The 23962-nt window shown below is 42.5% G+C and overlaps 1 protein-coding gene across 1 annotated transcript in view; it reads left to right on the top strand.

The window, feature by feature from the left end:
* The first annotated feature begins 985 nt into the window (after window positions 1-985).
* Window positions 986-23962, top strand: part of LOC124804893 (centrosomal protein of 135 kDa-like) — a 412291-nt gene continuing 389314 nt past the window's right edge. The window contains exons 1-2 of the mRNA XM_047265266.1: window positions 986-1532; window positions 13499-13625. Coding sequence (XP_047121222.1) covers window positions 1338-1532; window positions 13499-13625 — 322 coding nt within the window. The 5' untranslated portion in view covers window positions 986-1337. The remainder of the gene's footprint in view (window positions 1533-13498; window positions 13626-23962) is intronic.

Raw genomic sequence — 23962 nt, 5'->3', positions numbered from 1 at the left:
TGTTGAAAATTAGGTGGACTGGTAGGGTAAGAATGAGGAGGTTCTCTGCAGAATAGGGGAGGCAAGGAGTGTATGGAAAACACTGACAAGTGGAACGGACAGGATGGTAGGACATCTGTTAATACATCACGTAATAACTTCTGCGGTACTAGATGGAGCTGTAGCAGATAAAAGCAGTAGAGGAAAACAGAGATTTGATTACATCCAGGAAATACTGAGTACGTAGGTTGCAAGTGCCACTTTGATATAAAGAGATTGGCGCAGGAGGGGAAATCGTGGCGGGCGGCATCAAATCATTCAGACGACCGATAAAAAAAGTCTTCCATACGATTCTTTTAAACCTTCTCTATCGTTCATGATATCTCTGTTGATCCATTTCTTACTACGTCTAAAATTAGCTTTCTGCTGATTGATTTTGTATGTGGGAGGATGGGGGCTCCAGTCTCCATACGGCCATACTGATTTAGGGTTTCAGTGGTTTCTGTAAATTAATTTAAGTAAATGCTGGCATGATTCCTACTGCAATGCAACGGCCCATCCTTATCAAATTGTCTACGTACTTATGTAAATGCCGATATGGAAGAATTATGTTGCATGTTTTTAACTAACACCGTAATATGTTCAATATCCTTCTACAAGGATTCACGGGCTAATAAAACAATTACCTCGCTAGTTCTTCTACTATTACATCTATTCAACAGCTAATCGATCCCTGTCATGTGTCATGGCTCATAAGAGTCACTGCCATTCCGAGTCCCCAACAGACCGGAGTGAATGTATTCAGTTTTCAAACAGTATCGGATGGAAATTTAATAGGCAAAAACAACGAAGACGAGTACTTTTATGAAATCCTAGTAATAACTGATAGGGCTCCATTATTATTTTTTTTATCATAGTAAAAGTTTTCGAAACATAATAAGTTTTCAAATGTTGGCTGACTTGATGCTTTCTTTTTCAAATGTTTATCGGCCCGCGCGACTGAAATTTGACAAGTGTATTTCGGACGTAGGGGCGAGTTTGAGGTTGTGAACAAAGTGCGGTTTTTCTAAATAGTGTTATTGACCCGTGAGGCTTGAAGAAAGTTCGATATTCATTATGAAAACGTTTTTACAACTTAAACACTTAAAAGGACAAGATTCGTGTGACTGAAGTGCTTCACGTTGTGTTATTCGTAGAGTGTTTACCCTCGTAGCCAGCAGAATTTGCCGTCAATATACAACACTGCTAAAGAAAGAAGAATTTTATAGTTTCACTGTAAACTGTAAGGTAGCATTCGGAAGATAACTAAAAAAAACGCCAGTTTTTGCAAAGTATAAAGTGTTGTAGCTTATTTATAAATGAACGTCATGATGCCCGAACTGAATCTGAAAGAAAAGAAGTACGTCAATCTACGTAGAAATTTAGACGAGCTGGGATACCATCAGAGTTTGGGTACAGACTCGTTACATCTTGTCGAGGCTTTACTTTCTGATTTGCTACATACTACGGAAAGCTTAAGACATTATAAAGAACTTGCTCAAAAAACTCTCGAGGTGAGCGTCGCCTGGTCCCAGAGACTTTGCAATACCTTGGCTTAGTTTGATATTCATATTTGGATGGACATTAGTGTGTTGACGCTGGCCTACAAATTTCTTGATGTGTTGACATAATGCGTAGTTGCTGATGATTCAGATCATGATAAATGTTGCACGGAGATGAAGCCCAATATTGCGATCACTTGAGAGAGGAAAACATGCGAAAGCATATGGCCAGTGTGATACCGTGGCAACTTTGCAGATTTACCGAGTTAAAAATTGTTCATATTTGTTAGTAATGACAATCACATTAATTAGTAAAGCTCTTACACCACAGCATTTGACTGTACACTATACCGTTCCATTGTACCGGGAAACACGACAAACATTTATGTGCACACTGATTTTAATACAGTTACACTGATACGTTCATATTTTTGTTAAGCACCTTAAAAGGGTTCTTATGCAAATATATTCTCTTTGCGTTACACAAAACCATAGATCACTAAAAAAGTGCAAAATAAAAACTCTGTGAAAATTCGCGGCCAGTTTTAAAACAGGAACCAGATCTTCAATTCAAAATTGTTTACATTTTTTTTACTGGTATGTTTCAACGTTTGAGCTTACTATTCATAGGAGGGAATTTCCCTATCTAGGAAAGTTTCAATTTACAACGGAACACTCATATCATTTTTTCAGTGAAAAATGATTCATGAACTGGATGTTATTTAAATGACTTATTGTTACTTGATGATTGCTGCCTGCTATTACGCATTACTATGTGTGGGGCTTCGTGATGGCTGTCTGTGCTCACTTCCTCTCCAGTTACAGCTTTTTAAAAAAATCTTTATATGGAAGCAGAATTTAGGAATGTGTGTGGTGTTGTTCCTGTTGATCTAGTGCATTTAAAAGAGAAGAATGTCGTTGCTGGAAAAGTCATTGCCTTGGATTTGCATTGAATTATATATAATTTTTTTTGTGTGTGTGTGTGTGTGTGTGTGTGTGTGTGTGTGTGTGTGTGTGTGTGTGTGTTTTTACCAACAGGATCACATAACAACTTCAGTTCCTTCCTTTCTATGTTTCCTATTTTGCCAGTAGTCACTTGTTTTATCTCCATGTTGTCTTTTCCTCTCTTCTGTCCATGTTGTTCCTGACTTCTACCCTGAAGGCCTAAACAATTTAGTATTTGTTTCTTAAAAAGGTCTCTTTCCATTATTTCTGATTCTTTGATGTTTCTTTCTACACCTTTCCATACTTCCGTAATCCACGCTATTGTTGAGTTCTTCTTACAGAAACACAGGAATATTGGTTTTCTTAGGCTATTCGTATTCATTCAGTAGAGAATTAATCTTCGCTTAGCCAATACTTCTGATATTTTTTCTATATTTTTGCAGATCACCTCATTACTTCTCATTTTCCAACGAGCCTTTTAAATACTATTAGTCTGCCAGCTTGTAGTTCATTGCTAGGCATTCACATCCAAATGAATGTTCTGGTCACACCTCTCTGGTGTAATGTTTTGTTTTTGTACATACACATTCCTTGTTATAAACATTCTTTATCATATCATACGCTCATTCCATTTTGTTAACTCTTTAAGTCTATTGTAAATTTTTCTTGTCCATTTTGTTGCATGATTTCTCCAACGTATTTAACTTTACTTACTCACTCTATTTTACGTATTTGTATTTCTGTGGATTTTTGTGCATTTTTTAATATTTGTTATGCATTTTTTTCAGCTTACATTTTGAGACTAGTTGTATTCACTATTTTTACCAGAAAATTTATTTGAGTAACTGCTTCTGTCAGATTTTCTGAAAGCATTGCAAAATCTTCTGCAAAACTCAGGCAGTGTACCTTAATTCCATTTGCTTTCCTTCCCAGAATGATTGGTTCTTCTCCTTCCCTTTTTTTCAAATTTCAGATCCTTACAGTTTTTTCTAAACTTTAGATATCATGTTTCTTGAAGTTTCACAAATTGTTTGCTAATTTTATTTTAACACCAAACTCTCAACTGTTTTTATCTCACGTTTCACTGTCTACCAAATCAAATGCTTTCTTAAAAATCAATAAATGACATGATTATAGGGTTGTTAGTCAACATTCTTTAGTGAATTATTGATTTTAAATTAAAAATTTGTGCTGTACAGAATCTTCCCTTTCCAAAACCACACTGATCTTTTACCAGTTGTTTGTTCAAAGATCTACAGCAGTGTCCAACAGAATTTATAACAACATTTTGTATGCCAGTGGTAGAAGTGACAGTCCTCTATAATTTTTGACGTTTTGACCCTTTCCCCCTTTTTGTGTAATGGTCGGGTTAATGCTACTCTTTTGGAATTTTTTTAATTTTTTCAAACTTTCTCAAAAACAAGTTGTAGGTCTTTTATAATTTTTTAAAATCTTTTTCAATAATTCTGCTGAAAAGGAATCTCCACCACTTTCTTTGTTGTTTTTGAGTGTCTTGATGTGTTCATGAATTTCTTGCACTGTTGGTGGGAAATCTTCCTCCAGATTTTGTGGTAGACTGGAAATTCCAATTTGACTGTTGGACCTGCTAATATTTCACAATTTTCTTTGTTATTTAATCCTCTTTTTGCCATTTTCATCTCTGAAGCATTTGCTTGGTGCATTGTGTCTTTTTAAGTATAGGCCTATATTTAAAAGTTCAGTAAAAATTTCTAGTAGACATTATTTTTGGTGAAATTTTCTTGTGTTTCCATAAGCTAAGATTTTATAACTGGATTCTTTTGATTTACCAGATTATTTTTGGTGTTTTCTCTTTGTTGTCTGAATTGTTCTAAGTGTTATTTTTTGAACATCTCCATTTTATGCACTTTTTTCTAATTCTTCACACAACTTATTCACATGCTCTTTTTTTTTAAAAAAAAATTCTTGACTGGCCCTAAAGTTTTCTCTGCTGCATTAGTAATTTGTACCTGGGTTTCATATCAGTCACCTTTTTTGTTGTTTCAATGCCATCTCCACAGTTTTCTATAATTTTTATTATGATGTTAGCTGTAGTGGAGTTGTGTCCAACATCTTTCTTGGTTGTCTTTTTCATTTTAGATGGGAGAAACCAAATCTAGAGGAGAGAATGATCTGAATCAAATTCCCCAGTTCTGATTACTTTAAAGTTCACAATTTCCACGGTACTCATTTTGAATAAGGCTATGTGACCCAGTTTAAAGTAGCCTCCTAGGTTTGGATTGGGGGATATCGAAGTTTTGCCTTTTCTTGGTAACTTTCGAAAATGTATGGACATTGGTTTTAACTCAAATATTTTACTCATATTGAGGTGTTTTATAATTTGTGTCTGTTCTTAAGTGCTCTGGATAATCAACCACCATACTCTGAATCTTCTTTTACTTTTCAGGTTGCTCATTGCAGTCACCAAGAAGTATTCTAACATTGTTTTTAAGTATGTCAGAGATTTCTGATTGTAAAGATCTCAAGCTTGATTTTCTTGCTGCAGAGCTCTTCTGTTGTCATCATTTATATGTATGGGGCACTTTGTATAGGTGTAGCTTGTATTCTTCACTTTCCGATTTCTCTTTAAATTCTGTTATACTAGCAATGATTTTTTGTGTTGTTTATATAAATGCTGTTCCAAAATCAGCATGTTTTCCATTATACATACTTACCTATATTGTAATTCCTTTTCATTTTTAGTGAAAATTGCTGTGGTAAGTTATTGGAATAATTGCTAGGAAATGAAGATACCTGTTTCCAAAAACAAAATACATGTATGTTTGAAAGCAAAAGAAGATAGAAAAATGAAGCATTAACTGGAGGCTTGCTCTTTCTGTGGACTAGACTATCTGCATCTTAACTGGAACCATTCCATTTACAAATAGATTGTCACTAGATAATTTTACGTGAGAAAGTTCTGTTATTTGTTCTCCTCAGTCTGAATAAAACATTGTAACTGATCAATAAGTCAACAGTGCACTTTTTTTAAAGCAGCTGTTGTGACATAAAATATACTGAACAGTTGCATATGCCTTTTAGTGATTTTCCTCCATTCAGTCAGTCTTATTGGTTTCAAAGAGCAAACACAATATAAATCTCTTGGGATGGGTGAGTCCAGATACACAGCAACGGCTGCTACTGAAGAAAACATCCATATTTATACACGACAAGCCAAATCTGTTGTATGGAAAAGAGGACTTCTCATAGTTCTATGATTTATCTCATGCCTTGTTTGTCTTGAACAGTTTTCAGGTAGGATGATTGTGTCAGTATGTCTCAATGTGAGCTTTAATATTTCTGATTTTCATATGAAGAATTTTTTTTTGTTAAATATACATTTTAGGAAGTAAAGAGAATGTATGCTCTCAGAATTTAATTATGGCATAGTAAACATCTTGATACTGCATTATACCTCTTTCTTAGTGACTGCCTTTGTTGGATCCCCTCTATAATCATATGTGATTAGGATACCAGTTTGACGAGCAGTACTCAAGAATCCTTAAAATTCTTCTATTTGCATTGTCGTCGGATTCTCCTAAAACTACTTTTATGTGGTCTTTCCATATCACTCTAGACAGATATTCCAAAATACTTTAGTTGATGCAGTTCCCATTGAATCTTTTGCCTATCTTGTAATTGAACCATGGTGGCTGTTTCTGTCACTGGTGGACAGTGTGTTACATTTACTAATGTTGAGGGTCTACTGTCTGTTCCTGAACCAAATGTTGATCCTCTGGAGGTCTCCATCCATTATCTGTAGATGACATCTCAGAGTTTTCACTAAAATCGTGACTTCATAAGTACATGCTTGGTGGGCATGGAGCTCGTAGTCATTGCGATACTCCATCCTTTCCTGTGCTGCATTCCTGTCTCTGATTATCAAGTTTCTCAGACTTGGTCGGTAGCAAGGATTCCTTAGTTATGATCTGTCTTTTCCGTGGGGACACTTATTGTCACTGCCTAATTGCTTTTTCCAAACTTTCTTTTCTTCACTCATACACACTGAAGCAGCAAAGGAACTGGTTTAGGCATGCAGATTCAAAAACAGAGATATGTAAACAGGCAGAATATGGTTCTGTGGTCAGCAATGTCTACAAAAGATAACAAGTGTTTGTTGCAGTTGTTGGATCGGCTACTGCTGCTATAATGGCAGGTTATCAAGATTTAAGTGATTTTGAACATGATGTTATAGTCAGTGCACAAGCGATGGGATATGGCATGTCCAATGTAGCGATGAAGTGGGGATTTTCCTGTACTATCATTTCCCAATTCTACCGTGAATATGAGGAATCCGATTAAACATTCTGGGGAACAAGCTTTCAGGTGAGTTAGCAAAGGAAACTAGTAAAATGGAAGTATTGGAGATGAGTATGCTGGAATCAGACTTGTGGTTGACACTGTATCTTCCACTTTTGGAGGCATGAAAGGGAGAATGACTCTTATTGTCACAACAAGAAGTCTAGGAGCAATAAAAGGGTCCAAACCCACTTGGTGAGCTCCCTTCATCCTTCTTAGGGGAACTGACTCTCCTTTGCCAGTTCTGTATAGGCCACACTGGGTGACTCGTGCTAAAATCCTCAGATGGTGTTGTGGCACCCTCTCTGTTGGTGGACTATGGATGTCTTGTCAATGTCTTTACTTCACTGCCTTGTGGTAAACAAAGATACTCAAGTCACTGCCTCCACTGTTCAATGACGATGCCCACATGGCAAACTTGGTTTCTTATTTTATTGGAGAGAGTGGTTTATTTACCATCATTTGAAGTTTAGCTCTGTTCTGATCACATTTTTACTATTCTGTTATGTGAACATTGTGGTCCAACACCTTGTGGCCAGTGCACCTCTCCCTCCTCACTGTATTTAGTTACTTTCTGTGGCTGTCTTACTTTCACTTTTCTTCTCACAGTGTATTAACTAAATATTGGAGTTGCTTTGTCTCTGCCCCTGAACTGTAGACACTTATTGTCACAACAAGAAGTCTAGGAGTCCTATTCGGCCTCTTTATGTTTTCGTACTCATACTTGTTTCCATAATTAACCATTCTGTGATGGAGAATTCTATCTGTGATAGGGGGACTGCCAGTTGGGTGTGGAAGCATACCTCCTGCCACAAGACTAGCCATGGAAGGTCTCCAGCCCCATGTGGCCAGTGCATCTCTCCCACATCACTGTATTTTATTACTTGTTAATAGTTGTTTTTCCTTCACATTACTTCTTACCTGGCCCTGCTCACTAGGTGATGTTGCTAAAGATTAAACTGGCTGTCATCCCTTTGCTCCTCATGGAATAATTTGGGCTTTGATTATTAAAGGAAGAAAGAACTGATGACCGCACTGGTTAGCCCCTTTTAAAGCCACTAATCAAACAACCAATAACCAAAACAACGATGTATTCCATCTTTACTGTGAATGTATACACCACTATGGTTTTATTTGTATAAGTTTGTTGATTGAATACAGATTGATACACTTCTTGAAAGAATCCAAGGCTTTTTCTCTTCTAGCCATGGGAAAAGTGTTTCTTCAGCAGTTGTAAATACACGTTCTTATACACCCACAATAACTCGTAAACCTGATCCAGTTGTTAATTTCCTGTTCCTAAAAGTAAGAGGAATCATCCGTGAGCTGTTCGTACTTGGCATCTGTTCCTAAGAAATTTTCAGGGTTGTAAATTTGCATACAAGCTGCAGATGTATGGGAAGATATAATGGTTATTTTTCATAAATGCTGGATTGTTTTACTTCCTCATAAGTTATGGAATGACAGTTGCATTGAATGGAAGCAGCAATTGGGAGTGGGGGCAAGGAAGAGGGAAGGATAGTAGAGTATGAATGGGATGGCTGGGGGGCAGAAGAGTGCTGTCAAGGACTACTGTAGAAGGCAGCAGCACAAGGATGTAAGGGGCAGTGGTGGAGGGTGTGGGGGTGGCAATGGGGAGAGAAGGAAAGACTGGCGAGTGCACTGATGTAGAGCAAGCACAATGAGGGTGGGGGATGTGAATTGGGAGTTGGGTGTAGGGCAGAGGTGGCAGAAACTGTTGGGTGTGGGGGGGGGGGGGGGGGGAGGGATGAGGAGGCAATGAAATTTCTGGAGGGGATAATATGTTGTAAGGATGACTCCCATCTTAGCAGTTCAGAAAAGCTGTTGGTGGAAAAGTGGATTCAGGTGGCCCGCATTGTGAAGTAACCATTGAATCAAACATGTTATGTTCAGCTTTGTGTTGTGCCACAGGTGGTCTGCTTTGCTCTTGACCACAGTTTGGCGGTGGCTATTAATTCTGGTAGACAGCTGATGGGTAGTCATACCAATAGAAAGAGTGTAGATGCTTTCACAGGTGGCCTGGCCTCTGATTTGGTAGGATAAGCCTTTGACAGGACTGGAATAGGGGGTGCTGGGTGGGGATATTACCCCTCTGGCAATGGCCTGGGATTGGGAGTGATACAGGGATGGGCTAGGATGTTGTGGAGGTTGGGGGGGTGATGCTATTGAACACTACTTCTCATCATTCTTCAGACTCCCTCATTCCTCTTATGTCTTACTAACTTTATCCTAACACATAACTATTTCTTCTTTGAAGGGAAGATATACAAACAAATCCGCGGCACAGCCATGAGCACTTGCATGACACCTTCCTATGCGAACCTATTTATGGACCATCTAGAGGAAATGTTCCTAGCCTCCTAAACCGCCATACCCCTGGTCTGGTTCAGGTTTGTTGACGATATCTTCATGATCTGGACTCAAGACCAAGACACTCTATCCTTATTCCTTCACAACCTCAACACCTTCTCTCCCATCCACTTCACCTGGTTGACCTCTTCTCTCTTGGCTCTGTCCACACCTCTGTCCACATTAAGCCCATATACAACCAACAGTACCTGCATTTCAACAGCTGCCATCCCTTCCGCACCAAAAAACCCCCTTCTGCGCAACCTGGCCATCCAGGCATATCTGTTGAGATGAGAACTCCCTTGCCCAATATTCTTAAGGTCAGATAGAGACCTTCGCTGACAGGCGCAATCCCTCAGATGTAGTCTGCAAACAGATTTCCCATGCTATATTCCCACATACCCCCTGTTATCCCACAACCGCCGAGAACTAGCTACAAAGCACCCCCTTCATTACCCAGTACCACCCCAGACTGGGACAACTGAACCATATCTTTCGTCAGGGCTTTGATTATCTATCATCATACCCTGAAATGAGGGACATCCTTCCCAAGATCCCTCCTACCCCTCATAAAGTGGTGCTCGATCGCCTGCTCAACCTCCATGTCATCCTCGTCCATCCCTGTGCCACTTCCAGTCCCAGCCCCCTTGCCACAGGGATCACATCCCTAAGGAAGACCCAGGTGCAAGACCTACCCAATCCACCATCCCAGCACCTGATCCATTCCTATCACAGGCTTACCCTTCCTTGTCGCTGGGCCACCTTTGAAAGTGCCCATGCCATATACTAGTTCTGCTGCAGGCATTGCACAGCTTTGTATATTGGTATGTCTACCGACTGGATGTCTGCCAGGATGAATGGCCATGAGCAAGTTGACTGCCCTGTGGCACAACATGTAGCTTAACATAACATGCTTGATTTTAATGGCTGCTTCACAACTCAAGCTGTCTGGGTCCTCCTCTCACTACCAGCTTTTCTAAACTTCCCAGATTGGAGTTATCCTTACAACTCATTCTCTCCTCCCAAAATTATGCTGGCCTCAACTTATGATAGCCTACTATCCCCTCACATTCCATCCAACAGTTTTTTCCGTCACCCTCTATCACGTGACATCCTCCGGACACTTCGCATGACAACTCTCTTCTCTGCCCCCCCCCCTCCCCCTCCCTCCCCTACGTACTCTCCTGGCCCTCCCAATTTCCTGGTCCACTCCCAGTTGCTGCTTTTTTTCTGGCTAGAGTGGGCAGTGGTGGCAGTTGGGTGTATAAGAGATGTGCCTGCTTGTGTGAATGTGTGTGTCTTCCTTTTCTTTTCTGAAGAAGGCTTTGGCTGAAAGCTTAGTGTGTAATAGTCTTTTTGCTGTGCCACTCAGCACATCATCTTTATGGAAAGAGACAACATTTACATGTTCTAATGATGGAATCTTCAGGTAGAAATATCATCAATATAGGAAAAGATAGATTGCTATGTACTGTAAAGAAGAGATATTAAGTTGCAGACAGGCACAATTAAGACACTTACATAAAGCTTTTGGCCACAGTCTTCATCAGCAAAGCAGAAACACACATCATCCATACACACACAAGCAAGCACACTTCCTCACACACACATATGACCCCCAGCTTCAGCAACTTGGACCAGAAAGCAACTATCACATGCAATGCAAGCAGCAGTCTGGAGGGGGTGGGAAAGGAAAGGGATAGTAGTGTATGGGCGGGGGGAAAATGAATGCTGTCAGTTGGAGTTACCAGGGACTAGAGTGCCAACAGGTGCAGCATCAGAAGTTTTGGGGCAGGGAGATAGGGAATAAAGTAAAAAAAAAAAGGAAGGAGTGGGGAAAGATGGATGGATGCTTTGGGAGAGGGTGGCAAACAAAGAGGGTGGGAAATGAGAGTGGGGACTACATGATAGGAGAGAGGGGGTGGAAACTGTGAGGTGGAGGATTTGGGGACAGTATGCTACTGTAGGTTGAGTTTGTGAGGTAATTACGGGAGTGGAGAATGTGTTGTAAGGATAACTCCCAAATGAACACTTCGGAAAAGCTGGTTGTAAAGAGAGGATCTAGATGGCTGAAGTGTGAAGCAGCCAAAGAAATCAAAAACATTACGTTCAGCTGCATGTTGTGCCACAGGGTAATGGGCTTTGCTCTTGGCCACAGTTTGGCATCAGCCATTTATCCTGGTAGACAGCTGGATGGTAGCCATACAAACATAAAAAGCTGTCCAATGATTACAGCAGTGTTGGTATATGAAATGGCTGCTTTCAAAGATGCCACGGCTCCTTATGGGGTAGGAAAAACCTGTGACAGGATTGGAGTAGAAAGTGCTGGGTGGGTGGGTTGGGCAGGTCTTGCACCAGGGTCTTCTACTGGTTCTTTGAGGTAAAGGGAGGATTATGGGTATGAGGGGAAAATGGCATGGGAGATCTGTATGTGGACTAGGTCTGTCTCTGAAGGCCTTTGTGAGACTACCAGCATGCTGAGCAAGGGAGTTCTTGTCACTGCAGATATGCCATCCTCGAGTGACCAGGCCTGTATGGGAGGTATTTTGTGTTGTGAAAGAGATTATGGCTGTCAAAATGCAGGTATTGTTGGTGGATGGTGGGTTTAATGTAGTCAAAGGTCAGATGGAGTCATCAGAGAGGGGGCAGTCAACGTCTAGGAAAGTGGCATGCTGGGTTGAGCAGGACCAGATTAAGCAAGTGGGAGAGAAGGTATTGAGGTTTTGAGGGAATAAAGAAAGGGTCTTGGCCCTGAGCCCAGATCATGAAGATATCATTGAACCTGAACCAGTGTATGGGTTTGACATTTTGGGAGGCTAGGAAGGTCTCCTCTAGGTGGCCCATAAACAGATTGACATAGGAGCGCCCATATAGGTGTCCACGGCTGTGCCACAGATTTGTTTGTATACCTTCCCTTCAAAAGAGAAGTAGGGGGTTAGGATAAAGTAAGTAAGGTGTACAAGAAATACGGTAGTGGGTCTGGAGTCTGAAGGACATTGGGGAAGGTAGTGCTCAATAGCAGTAAGACTGTGGGCAAGAGGGATGTTGGTGGATGGGGAGATGGTGTCAACAGTGACGAGTAGGGTCCTGTGAGGTAAAGTGGTGGAGATGGTAAAGAGTTGAAGGTAGTGGTCATTGTCCTTGCTGTGGAAGATTAGATTATGAGTAATTGGTTGGAGGTTTTGTTCAATGAGAGCTGAAATTCTTTTAGTGGAGTATAGTAATCAGCCACAGTGAGGCGTCCAGGATTGTTGGGTTTGTGGATTTAGGGGAGCGTATAGAAGATGGGCATGTGGGATGTTATAGTGGTGAGGAGGGAAATGGATTCAGGTAGAGCTGACAGACTCTGTATAATGTTCATGGCAATGAGAGGTATTTTAGCTCTTCATTTATGGGAGATTTTTCTATTTTACACTCTTCTTCCAAGAACTATATAAATATGTAAAACTAACAGTTAAGAGGCTAGAGTATTTGACTTGGAGCAAAAGTTTCCGAACTTTCGCAGGGGAACCCTTTTGTGGCCAGCCTTTTTTCTCCAATAGAAGCTTGCAAGCTGCCCCTTTGTCAGACAGCGCTAACGCACTTTTTTGTGGGTGTAAGCAAAAGCTCAAATGCAAACAAAAAGGAAAAGGAGGGGCCAGAGAGCAAAATTCTATTGATGGTGTAATTAGAGATGGGGAACTTTGTCACATGGGCAGTAATGGGGAAGAAAATCAGCTTCAAGGAGACCATCCTGACAGTCACATGATGTGGAGTGATATAGGGAAATTGTGGAGAAAAATTAAATCGGAATTAACATGTAGAGTTTTGAGAAGAGTAGAATATAAATCCTTATACAGGCATCCTGATTTAGGTTTTCTGTGATTTCCATAAATTTATTAAGGTGAATGCTCCTTTGAAAACAAAATGTTTGATGTCCTATCCCCTTTTTGATCTTTCCAAACTTGTGCTCAGTCTCTAACAACTTCATTATTGCAGGAATACTATATCGTAATCTTTCATTTATTTCGGACAGGAATTCGGTCACTGCTCCTACCAAGAGCTTTGAACTGATACATTACCTAGCCCATTGAGAAGATAGCAGCTGATAATACTATACAAATGACAATTCCCTTGAAACTTCAAACAATATGATGTTAAATGGGTGACATTCTACTCTCAACTGCAATGTGTGTGTTATCACCTACATAACATTGGAAACTGAGAAGTTCATTCCCATTTGTTTCAGTTCAATCACTGCTAGCTACCATTTAGGGTTTATGATATAGAGCAGTGATATTGATGTAAATCTTAGAAGCACCTCGTTTGAATGAAACTGGTCTCTACATTATAAAATTTGCCTTTAGGAACACTCAGCTCTTCGAGGTGGGATTGAACCTTACAAGAAGGAAAATGCAAAATTAGTAAAAGAAGTAAATGAGCTTTATTCACAGCTTGTTAACCAGAAGGAAGAGGCAGACAAGACTCAGAGGGGTAAGTTAGATCACATATGATATCAAGGTTTGTGTAAAAATTGTTTTAATAATGTTTTCATTTACATTATCATAGTGGCAAGTACTATCAGTTAAAACTATAGGAACCAGTATCACTCCAAATTTGTTTTGACTTACAGAAATGGCTACACATGTAAAGTTTTTGTTTTCCCAAAATGGTTTGTGTATTGCGGAAAAAAGTATTGAAAAAAATACAAGGGGTGACTGAACAGTTTCTGTTGGAAGGCTATACCATCTGGAATTAATGTACCAATCAAGCAGATTCTCAGTGAGCATGCAGTCAGTCATCTCATCTATGCACCAGGTTGAATATATCCATTTGGTAAAACACCATGACCTTCTGCACGAAGAACTCCTTAACTGCGTGTGACACCTCATCAGACAGGAATCGTAGACTCTTTAAGGCCTTTTTAAAGGGGCTGAAAGTATGATGATAATATGGGGAGAGATCAGGACTGTGGGATGGGAGCTAGTGTGCCTACCACTTGAGTTGTTGTCCATAATGGATGTGGCTAGCCAGCCAGATCGACCAGCACCTTGTGTCAAACTGTAGCCAGCACGGAACTTGGCGCACCATTCCAAGGTGGTGGTTTTTGACAGGCATCCTGCCCCCAAATGCATTATTCATTCGCTGATGGATTACCTCCCCCCCCCCCCCCCCTCCCCCCTCCTCACTGCAGGTCCGGGGGTTAGAATAGGCCTGTCATAAGAGGCGACTATAAGGAGTCTCACACTTTTCGGCCCTATGAATTTAGATCCCATTCTATGGTTTGACTTGCCACTTTCAAAATTCTGCAGAAGTGCAGGCCATGTTGGAAAGAATGCCTTATGTGGTGCACGAGTTATCCACAGTGCCCTAAGATTCGATCTCCTGAATCTCTTGTCATGGCTTTGCATCTCCACCTGTGATTAAACTATTTGTGCAAGGACACTTTCCATGGTATGTCATCTTCTTCTGTTATCTCCTGTCCTCTTTCACCCTCATGACAATATTAGATTTCACTGCGCCCAATATCCAGCACGGTAGCCAGTCCATTGTGGTGGGGCCATCATGTACCCATTTGGTGGTAGCCCCCGATAACACAGGGATCACACTGCTGGTGCCTGGGCTGTAAACTTCCCACGTATGCCAAGGAGTAGATGCCTGTCTTCCTGGGGCATCAGGACTCCTGACAATGGCCATCATGCCAACTGGCCTTTGCTGTGGTTGGGTGGCACCTGTGAGGAGAGCCCTTGATCGGAGTGGGCGGCATCAAGGTGGACGACCTGCAATGAAGCGGACTGTCATCTCTTGCTGGTGACCATACCGCACCATTAGTCTCTAAGAAAGGCAAGATTGAATACAGTGCCGACAGGTATAACCCTAAATCGCTACCCTCCTTTGCTACACAATGGGAGGAACATAGGGCTACAGAATGGAGAGAGCCATATTTGCCTTGGTTTTTAGTCTGTAGCAGAGCTGATGGGGACTCCTTTCTACCTACAAAGCCTCAGTTTTTCATTTAACACCTTGAGGATAAGTTTGGAGAAGTGACAGCACTGTCCAAGATGCAAAATGGCGCAGTCTTGATTCAGACAGCATCCCCACCCCAATCCTGAATGTTACTTGCCTGTGACAATCTGGGTGATATTCCTGTTTCCATCACTCCCCGTAAAAGCCTCAACATGGTCCAGGGGATAATTTTACATCACAATCTCCTCTTGCAGTCTGACGGCGAGCTTCATGCCAATTTAGAACAGCGGGTATTCATTTCCTTCAGTGTGTGTACCGGGGACCCAAAGACAACAGGGTTGCTACCGGTGCCTTCATCTTGGCCTTTTGAGTGTGATTCATTGCCTGAAAAGGCCAAGGTGATGGTTTATCGCTATGACGTTAAACCATACGTCCCTCCCCCTACACGGTGCTTTAAGTGCTGGAAGTTCAGGCACATGTCTTCCCACTGCAATTCCAGTGCCACATGTCGAGACTGTGGATATCCACTGATCCACTGCACCGACCCACTCCGTGAGCGCCTCCTCCCACTTGCATCAGCTGTGGACAGCACCACTCCCCCTGCTCACCAGACTGCCCAGTACTCCAAAAGGAGTGGAAAATCATGAAGTAAAAGACCCTGGACCGGTTGACTTACACAGAGGCTAAACATAAATTAAAAAGATTACATCCCATTCGGGTGACGTTGACATATGCTGTAGCTACGTCACCATTGCCGTCCCAAGCGCCAGTGGTTCCTCATCACTCTGTGCCACGGACAATGGGACCTCTGGGCCAACAGAATACATTTGCCTCCTTGGTGGTAGGGGGCAAATATTCCTCCATTGCTCACAAAGCACTTACTTTGGGAGCAAGGCTCTCTGCTGGTGAAGCAACAGCCTTCTCCAGCTCTTCTCATGTGGAAGGGGTCGCTTGGGATCCTCTCTCCCAATGTCTCCTAATGCCACAGTGGACACTCGCCAGTGGCTCGAGGAGCCAAAAGCTGCTGCACGAAGAGCTTCACGGTCTTCCTCCGTGCCTAAAGTTGCTTCGGAGAAATCTTCCCAGCAAGCCCCTAAAGAGAAGCGAGAGAGCAAGCAAACTAAGAAGGAGTCTGCTAAGAAACAGGACCCGTGGTGGCCCCAACATCACTACTCCCTATCAATTCTGCATCTGAGGATGATGTGAAGATCTTAGCGTCCCCTGTGGACCTGGATCTCACTGATGTCTCATTCACCATAGAAATGGCTACAAATACTCAATTGGTGGCAGCAGGTGACCCTGAGGCATAACCTGCCTCTTTGGGTGCTTCATGCCTTCCCAGCCTCACTATGTCATCCTCCAGTGGAATTGTGGCGGTTTTTTCCACCACCTGGCTGAGCTACGGTATCTCTTAAGCTTTGCACCTGCTTTCTGCATTGCACTTCCGGAAACCTGGTTCCCAGAAATGCAGATCCCTTCCCTCCACGGCTATATGGGGTTATTACAAGAACTGTAGTGACTATTATAGTGTGTCAAGTGGAGTTAGTGTCTATGTCCTGAACTCAGTATGCAGTGAACCTATGCCCCTTTAAACCCCTCTTGAAGCTGTCGCTGTCAGGATAAGGACGATGCAGGAAATACCTGTCTCGACGTATATCTTCCTCCAGATGGTGCAGCACCCCTGAACGCATTGGCTGCACTGATTGATCAACTCCCTAAACCTTTCCTACTTTTAGGAGATTTTAATGCCCATAACCCCTTCTGGGGTGGCACCGTGCTTACTGCCTGAGGCTTAGATGTCAAAAATTTACTGTCACAACTCAACCTCTGCCTCTTAAATACAGGTGCCCCCACACATTTCAGTGTGGCACATAACACATATTTGGCCATTGATCTCTCGGTTCTCCCAGCTATCCACTGGAGAGCACATGATGACCTGTGTGGTAGTGACCACTTCCCCATTTTCCTGTCACTGCCCCGGCGTCAGGCCCATGGATGCCTACCCAGATGGGCTTTAAACAAGGCGGACTGGGAAGCTTTCATCTCAGCTGTCACCACTAAATCTCCCCCACATGGTAAAATCGATGTGGTGGTTGAACAGGTAACTACAACAATCATTTCTGCAGTGGAAAACGCGATCCCTCATTCTTTAGGGTGCCCCTGCAAAAGACAGTGTCTTGGTGGTTGCCGGAAGTCGCCGAGGAAATTAAGGAACTTTACAGATGCATACATGGCACCCTTACCTGGAGCCCCTCATAGCCTTTAAATGGCTCCGTACCCACATTCGCTAGCTTATCAAAAGACGGAAACAGGAGTGTTGGGAGAGATATGTCTCAACCATTGTGTGCCATACGTCACCTTCCCAAGTCTGGGCAAAGATCAAATAAGTTTTTGGGTACCAGACACCAACAGGTTTTTCCGGTGTTAGCATACATGGCGTGTTATCTACTGATGCAAACACGATTGCCGGGCGCTTTGCCGGGCGCTTTGCCGGGCGCTTTGCCGGGCGCTTTGCCGGGCGCTTTGCCGGGCGCTTTGCCGGGCGCTTTGCCGGGCACTTTGCTCGCGCCTCTGCATCGGAGATCTACCCCATAGCCTTTCGCACTCTCAGACAGCGGATGGAAGGGAATGTCCTCTCATTCACTACACGCCACAGTGAACCATATAATGCCCCTTTTACAGAGTGGGAGCTCCTCAGTGCCCTTGGACAGTGCCCCAACACAGCTCCTGGGCCAGATTGGATCCACAGTCACAGTCAGTAGTCGTCTGACTACAAGCGACATCTCCTCGTGATCTTCAACCGGACCTGGTGCAATGGCGTCTGTCCATCGCACTGGTGGGAGAGCACCATTATACTAGTGCTCAAACCCGGCAAAAGCCCACTTTATGTGGACAGCTATCAGCCCATCAGCCTCACCAAAGTTCTTTGTAAGCTGCTGGAACGTATGGTGTGTCGGTGGTTGGGTTGGGTCCTGCAGTCACGTGGCCTACTGGCTCTGTGTCAGGGCAGTTTCTGCCTGGGTCGCTCTACTACTGATAATCTCGTGTCCCTCGAGTCTGCCATCCGAACAGCCTTTCCAGATGCCAACACCTTGTTGCCATCTTTTTTGGTTTATGAAAAGCGTATGACACCACCTGGCGACATCATATTCTTGCCACATTGTGCAAGTGGTGTCTCCGAGGCTTGCTCCCGGTTTTTATCCAGAATTTCCTGTCATTTCGTATCTGCGTGTTTCTATGGAATCAAACTGCTGAGCTCATCGGTCCCTTCTCTCTCTCTCTCTCTCTCTCTCTCTCTCTCTCTCTCTCTCTCTCTCTCTCTCTGTGTGTGTGTGTGTGTGTGTGTGTGTGTGTGTGTGTGTGTGTGTGTGTGTGTGTGTGTGTGTGTGTGTGTGTGTGTGTGTGTGGGGGGGGGGGGGGGGGGGGGGGTGTCATGGGCTCTAGCCCACGGCTTCCAGTTTTCATGATCCCCTCACTGTAGTGGAGACATATCGATTTTTAGGACTGGTTTCCGACACCCAATTGACTTGGCTTCCTCACCTTCGTCAGCTTAAGTGGAAGTGCTGGCTGCATCTCAATGCCCTCCACTGCCTGAGCAACACCAACTGAGGCGCAGATCTCTCTATGCTGCTGCACCTCTACAGAGACCATGTTCAACCCGCCTTGACCATGGGAGTCTGGTATATGGTTCAGTGGTGCCCTCAGCATTGCGTTTACTCGACCCAGTGCACCACTGTGGCATTCGACTAGCGACTGGAGCTTTTAGGACAAGTCTAGTGACCAGCTTCCTGGCGGAGGCTGGAGTCCCTCCATTGCAGGTCAGATGCACACAACTGCTCACCAGTTACAGTGCACACGTTCGTAGTTGTCCTGCGCATCTGAAATCCCGTCTCCTTTGCCTACCCATGGCGGTTCATCTCCCGCATTGGTGGCCCAGGTCAGGGCTTAAATTGCAGTTCGTGTCCGATCCCTTCTGTCTGAACTGGAGTCCTTGCCTTTACCACCTATACTTGAGGTCCATTTGTGTACACCTCCATGGTGTACACTTAGGCTGCGTCTTCACCTGGAGCTTTCACGTGGCCCATAGGACTCAGTTCAGTCCATGGCTCTCCACTGTCAGTTCCTCTCTATTCTTGACATGTACCGAGGCCATGAAGTGGTTTACACCAATGGCTCGATGGCTGATGTCCATGTCGGCTTTGCATATGTTTATTGAGGACATATTGAACAGCATTCCTTGTTCGATGGCTGCAGTGTTTTCAATGCAGAGCTGGTGGCTACATCTCGTGCTCTTGAGCACATCCGTTCATGCCCTGGGGATTCGTTTCTTCTGTGTACTGACTCCTTGAGCAGCCTACCAGCTATTGGCCAATGCTACCCTTGTCATCCTTTGGTAGTGACCATCCAGGGGTCCAGCTATGCCCTGGAATAGTCCTGTCGTTCAGTGGTGTTTGTGTGGACCCCAGGACATGTCAGAATCTCAGGCAATGAACTTTCTGACAGGCTGGCCAAAAAGGCTACATGGAAACCACTTACGGAGATCAGCATTTCAATAACTGGCCTGCATTCATTTTTGCGCCACCATGTTTTTCGGCTTTGGGAGACAGAATGGCACAGTCTCAGTACGCACAACAAACTGCATGCCATTAAGGAGACTACGAATGTGTGGCAGTCCTCCATGCGGGCCTCTCACAGGGACTCTGTGGTTCTCTGCCGGCTCCTCATCGGCCACACTTGGGCGACCCACAGCTACCTCCTGCACCATGAAGACCCACTTTGACTGCCCTGTGACAAAATCTTCGGTTACCGGACTCATTGCCACTAATTTTATCTGACAACGCCTAATCAGCTGATTTCGTTTTACGTTTTATTCGTGGGGGTGGGTTTTATCATTTGATCTAAGTTTGAGCACATGTTCTTTGTCCCTCTGAGTCCTCCACCCTAGTGCTTTTGGGGTGGAGGTTTTAATGTGTTGCAGAGTGGCCGGCTTCTCCTTTTTATTCTCATGGTCAGCCAGTCATGGTAATCTGTTTTGTCGTTTTAATCTCTTCTACCTTTTTCTCGCGTTTCTGTGGTTTTCTTCTCCCCTTTTGTCCATTTAAGTGTTTGTTGTCCTTCCATTGTTCTTGTGGTTTTTCCTTTCTCTCCGTTGTGTGTTGTCAGTCATGCTTGTTTTATTCTCACTCTTGTGGCACTGTTTTATTTGGAATAAGGGACCGATGACCTAGCAGTTTGGTCCCTTCCCCCCCCCTTTTAAACCAACCAACCATGATGGATATCTTACGGTGTTTCTTTCAGCAGACAAGGAAAAAATAACAGCACATTGGTCCTGTTTTTACATATTTGTTAATAACATGGCCCTAGTTCATGTTTCTGTATTAATCTGTAGCCTACATATTGGTGCTTATATACCCGCACTGGACTCTCACTTTGTTGTGTATACGCTGCAGCAGGGCCATCAAACAGAAATTTTTTGATTGCCCCTTATGGCTTAGTAGCAAGATAGAAGAATCAGGTGCTTTGTTTTAAAAATTGTTTCCAATGGCAGCGTAGTCGGTTTGTTAGAGGAGACTGAGTCCAGCTCATCAATAAAAATACATTTTTTTGGAGAAAATTGGCTTTCACAAAGGTAAATTAAGACAACAGGAGTGAAGGGAAGTTTAAAATAGTATCCTGCATGTTATTTAAAGATTATTTTAATTGTTCTTCTTAGCATAATGAAAAAGGCAACACATATTTTAGCAGAATTTAAAATAAATCATACAGTGCTTCACGTTTACTTAAAAAATAAAATTTAGTCAATTTCTTTTAAATGAAAATTTGGAATCTAAGTTTTACAAACTTTCTGTACATGACTGAACATGAACAGGTTCAGAATATTAAGCGTTGGTTTTGGGAAAAAGCTGTCAGTGTCAAATAGTAACACTTCACAAGGACAAGCTGTTTTTGTGCATTACTTTTGGGTGTTGTACATTCTGTGATTAGTTCAATAAACAAGTGCCTCAGAGGAAATATCAGTGGAAATAAATATGCAAACATGATGGTTACTTACAAGAGGCTCATGAACTGTTCCCAGCAAGAGGGAACTGGATGATGATGATGATATGGTTACGTACATGATTGAAAGAGTTTTGTGGGTGTTCATATTTCAAGTGATGATGTTGAACATACAAGATGTGTGTTGATGAGGATGACTAGGGTATTCCTGAAAAAATGGAAGTTGTGAACTTTGAGTGTATGTGTTGTTAGTATGGGATATTATAGAAAACTATTTTCACAAGGAACCAGAAAACTATGGTCACTACTTGCATGAGATACTGATTACATTACAAAAAAATTGAAGTACAGTATTGAAATTCTGTGGGGGTGGGAAGAAGATAATTTGTTGAGGCCATCATTGCCATGTTCATATGGCATTCACAACACAGTGTCCCTACAGGTTAATTTGTAAATGTAACAACCAGACTGCAGTGCTCTGTATAGATTCATGCAAGTCTTTCAAGCCAGCTTTAAAAGCATGGAGTGGGGCAGTTCCCTGCAGTATGTCTTCTTGTCTGTTCCTGTGCTGAATAACTTCAGCATTTTCGCAATAACAGTTACAGTCGGATAAGGTTAAGTGGTGCAGCACTATAATGATCATGGAATGAATTCCTTATGCTATCAAACATATTAATTTGTTTCCAATAATCAAAGCAGTTCTAACTTTGTTTTTTTTTTTTTTAAATGAATGGGACACAAGAACATTATTTTTAGTAGCAAACACCAAAAATCTTGTTCCTTCTTTGAGCTTTCCTTGTGATTTCACTGTATGTTTTAGCAATACAGCAATATGAATTTTGTGTTTGTCCGAACTCTTAATAGCACCAGAAATGAATTGTTACAATGTTGGAGCTGTAAATTTATTGCTGGGAGCCAGTTAATTCATCTATGGCTTGATGCAGAGTATTATTTTGAGCTTGGTCATACAATACTCATAACTTGCATTGAGTTTGCTCAACTCTTATGGATCCTCCACTTAATATGCACAGATTGTTTACTCTAAATTCTGGAATATAGACTTTGTTTTCAAACATATGTGCAAAACAGTGTTTGTAATGGTGCAAATGAAGAACTGAATATCAAATAAATACAGACAAAATGACAGTTAAAGACAAGCAATTTGCTGAAATGTAAAGTGTGCCAATTTTATATTAGTGAAAAAAGTTTCTTGCTCTGAGGATAATTAAAAGATGACAAGACGTACATTTGACATAGAGGGGAAGAGTTGCTGCCAGTCATGAATCATGGGAATGTATTCTGTACAAATGTAATCAGAAGTGAAAAAAACTTAAGCTATTGACATTTGAATCCCAGAATAATAATTAGCTGTGGTACAATGACAAATAAAAGCTGAGAGTTAGAAATGGGAAATAAACCAGAGGATGCACATGGGGAAAAAGAGAGGTTTAAGTACTGGAATTGTAAGCGGGAACAACTGAAATAAGGAGAGTGTTAAATAAGGATACTTACCACAATTTTTTTTCATGTCTGAGTTGCATAATAACTCGCATGTAGATGAAGAAGCATTATTCATTAATCAGCAAATGAGACAGAGCAGCAGTTAGAATGCTGACTTCACATCGTGAAGGCATGCTAATTTGGGTTTTCTGTGGTTTTCCCAGATCACCGAGACAAATGTCGGGATAGTTCCTCTTAAACAGGGCCACGACTGACCACCTTTCCTATCCCCGTAGGCTGCCTGTCCTATTCTCTTAGAGCATGTTATTTATGCTGTGTGTTATATTTTGGCCCATTGATTGATTGGAATTGTATTACCTTGTCAGATCCTGTATCATCGTGAGATGGTCCTTGGATGAATAAATAAATAAACTACAAAATCATGTGTCTGTGGTCACGCTCGTTTCCATTGTCGTATCTTATCCTCTCGCACCACTCGGTTATTATTACCCCCCATCACAAAGCTGATGTCAATGATGTCAAAGAATTCTGTGAGAAACTGCTTACATTAATGACTTGTATGTGCATGCAGCAGGACAGAACTGTGTAATGATGTACAGAAATTAAATTCATTGTCTGAGCTGTTTCATTTTGTTCTGAGTTAAATGCAGGAGTTTTTAATACTTCTCATAGAAAACTGCAGTTCAGTAGTATTTTCACTTGGTGGCAGTCGACCGTTTCTATCCTCCTATGCCTCTTTTTACTTTCAATGTTTCTGACACCCTGTTGTTCATTGCCTCTGTGTTATGAGTACCTCCATTATGACAGCTGCCACCCATTCCACATCAAATGGTCCCTTCCCCACAGCCTAGGTCTTCGTGGCAAACGAATCTGCTCCAGTCTGGAATCCCTGAACCATTACACCAACAATCTGAAAACAGCTTTCGCATCCCGCAACTACCCTCCCGACCTGGTACAGAAGCAAATAACCAGAGCCACTTCCTCATCCCCTCAAGCCCAGAACCTACCACAGAAGAACCACAAACGTGCCCCACTTGTGACAGGATACTATCCGGGACTGGATCAGACTCTGAATGTGGCTCTCCAGCAGGGATACGACTTCCTCAAATTCTGCCCTGAAATGAGATACATCCTTCATGAAATCCTCCCCTGAAATGAGATACATCCTTCATGAAATCCTCCCCACTCCACCAAGAGTGTCTTTCCGCCGTCCACCTAACCTTCGTAACCTCTTAGTTCATCCCTATGAAATCCCCAAACCACCTTCCCTACCCTCTGGCTCCTACCCTTGTAACCGCCCCCGGTGTAAAACCTGTCCCATGCACCCTCCCACCACCACCTACTCCAGTCCTGTAACCCGGAAGGTGTACACTATCAAAGGCAGAGCCATGTGTGAAAGCACCCAC

Source organism: Schistocerca piceifrons, chromosome 7, assembly GCF_021461385.2.
Source record: "Schistocerca piceifrons isolate TAMUIC-IGC-003096 chromosome 7, iqSchPice1.1, whole genome shotgun sequence".
Taxonomy (NCBI): Eukaryota; Metazoa; Arthropoda; class Insecta; order Orthoptera; family Acrididae; genus Schistocerca; species Schistocerca piceifrons.
This window is presented reverse-complemented; position numbering and strand designations above follow the sequence as displayed.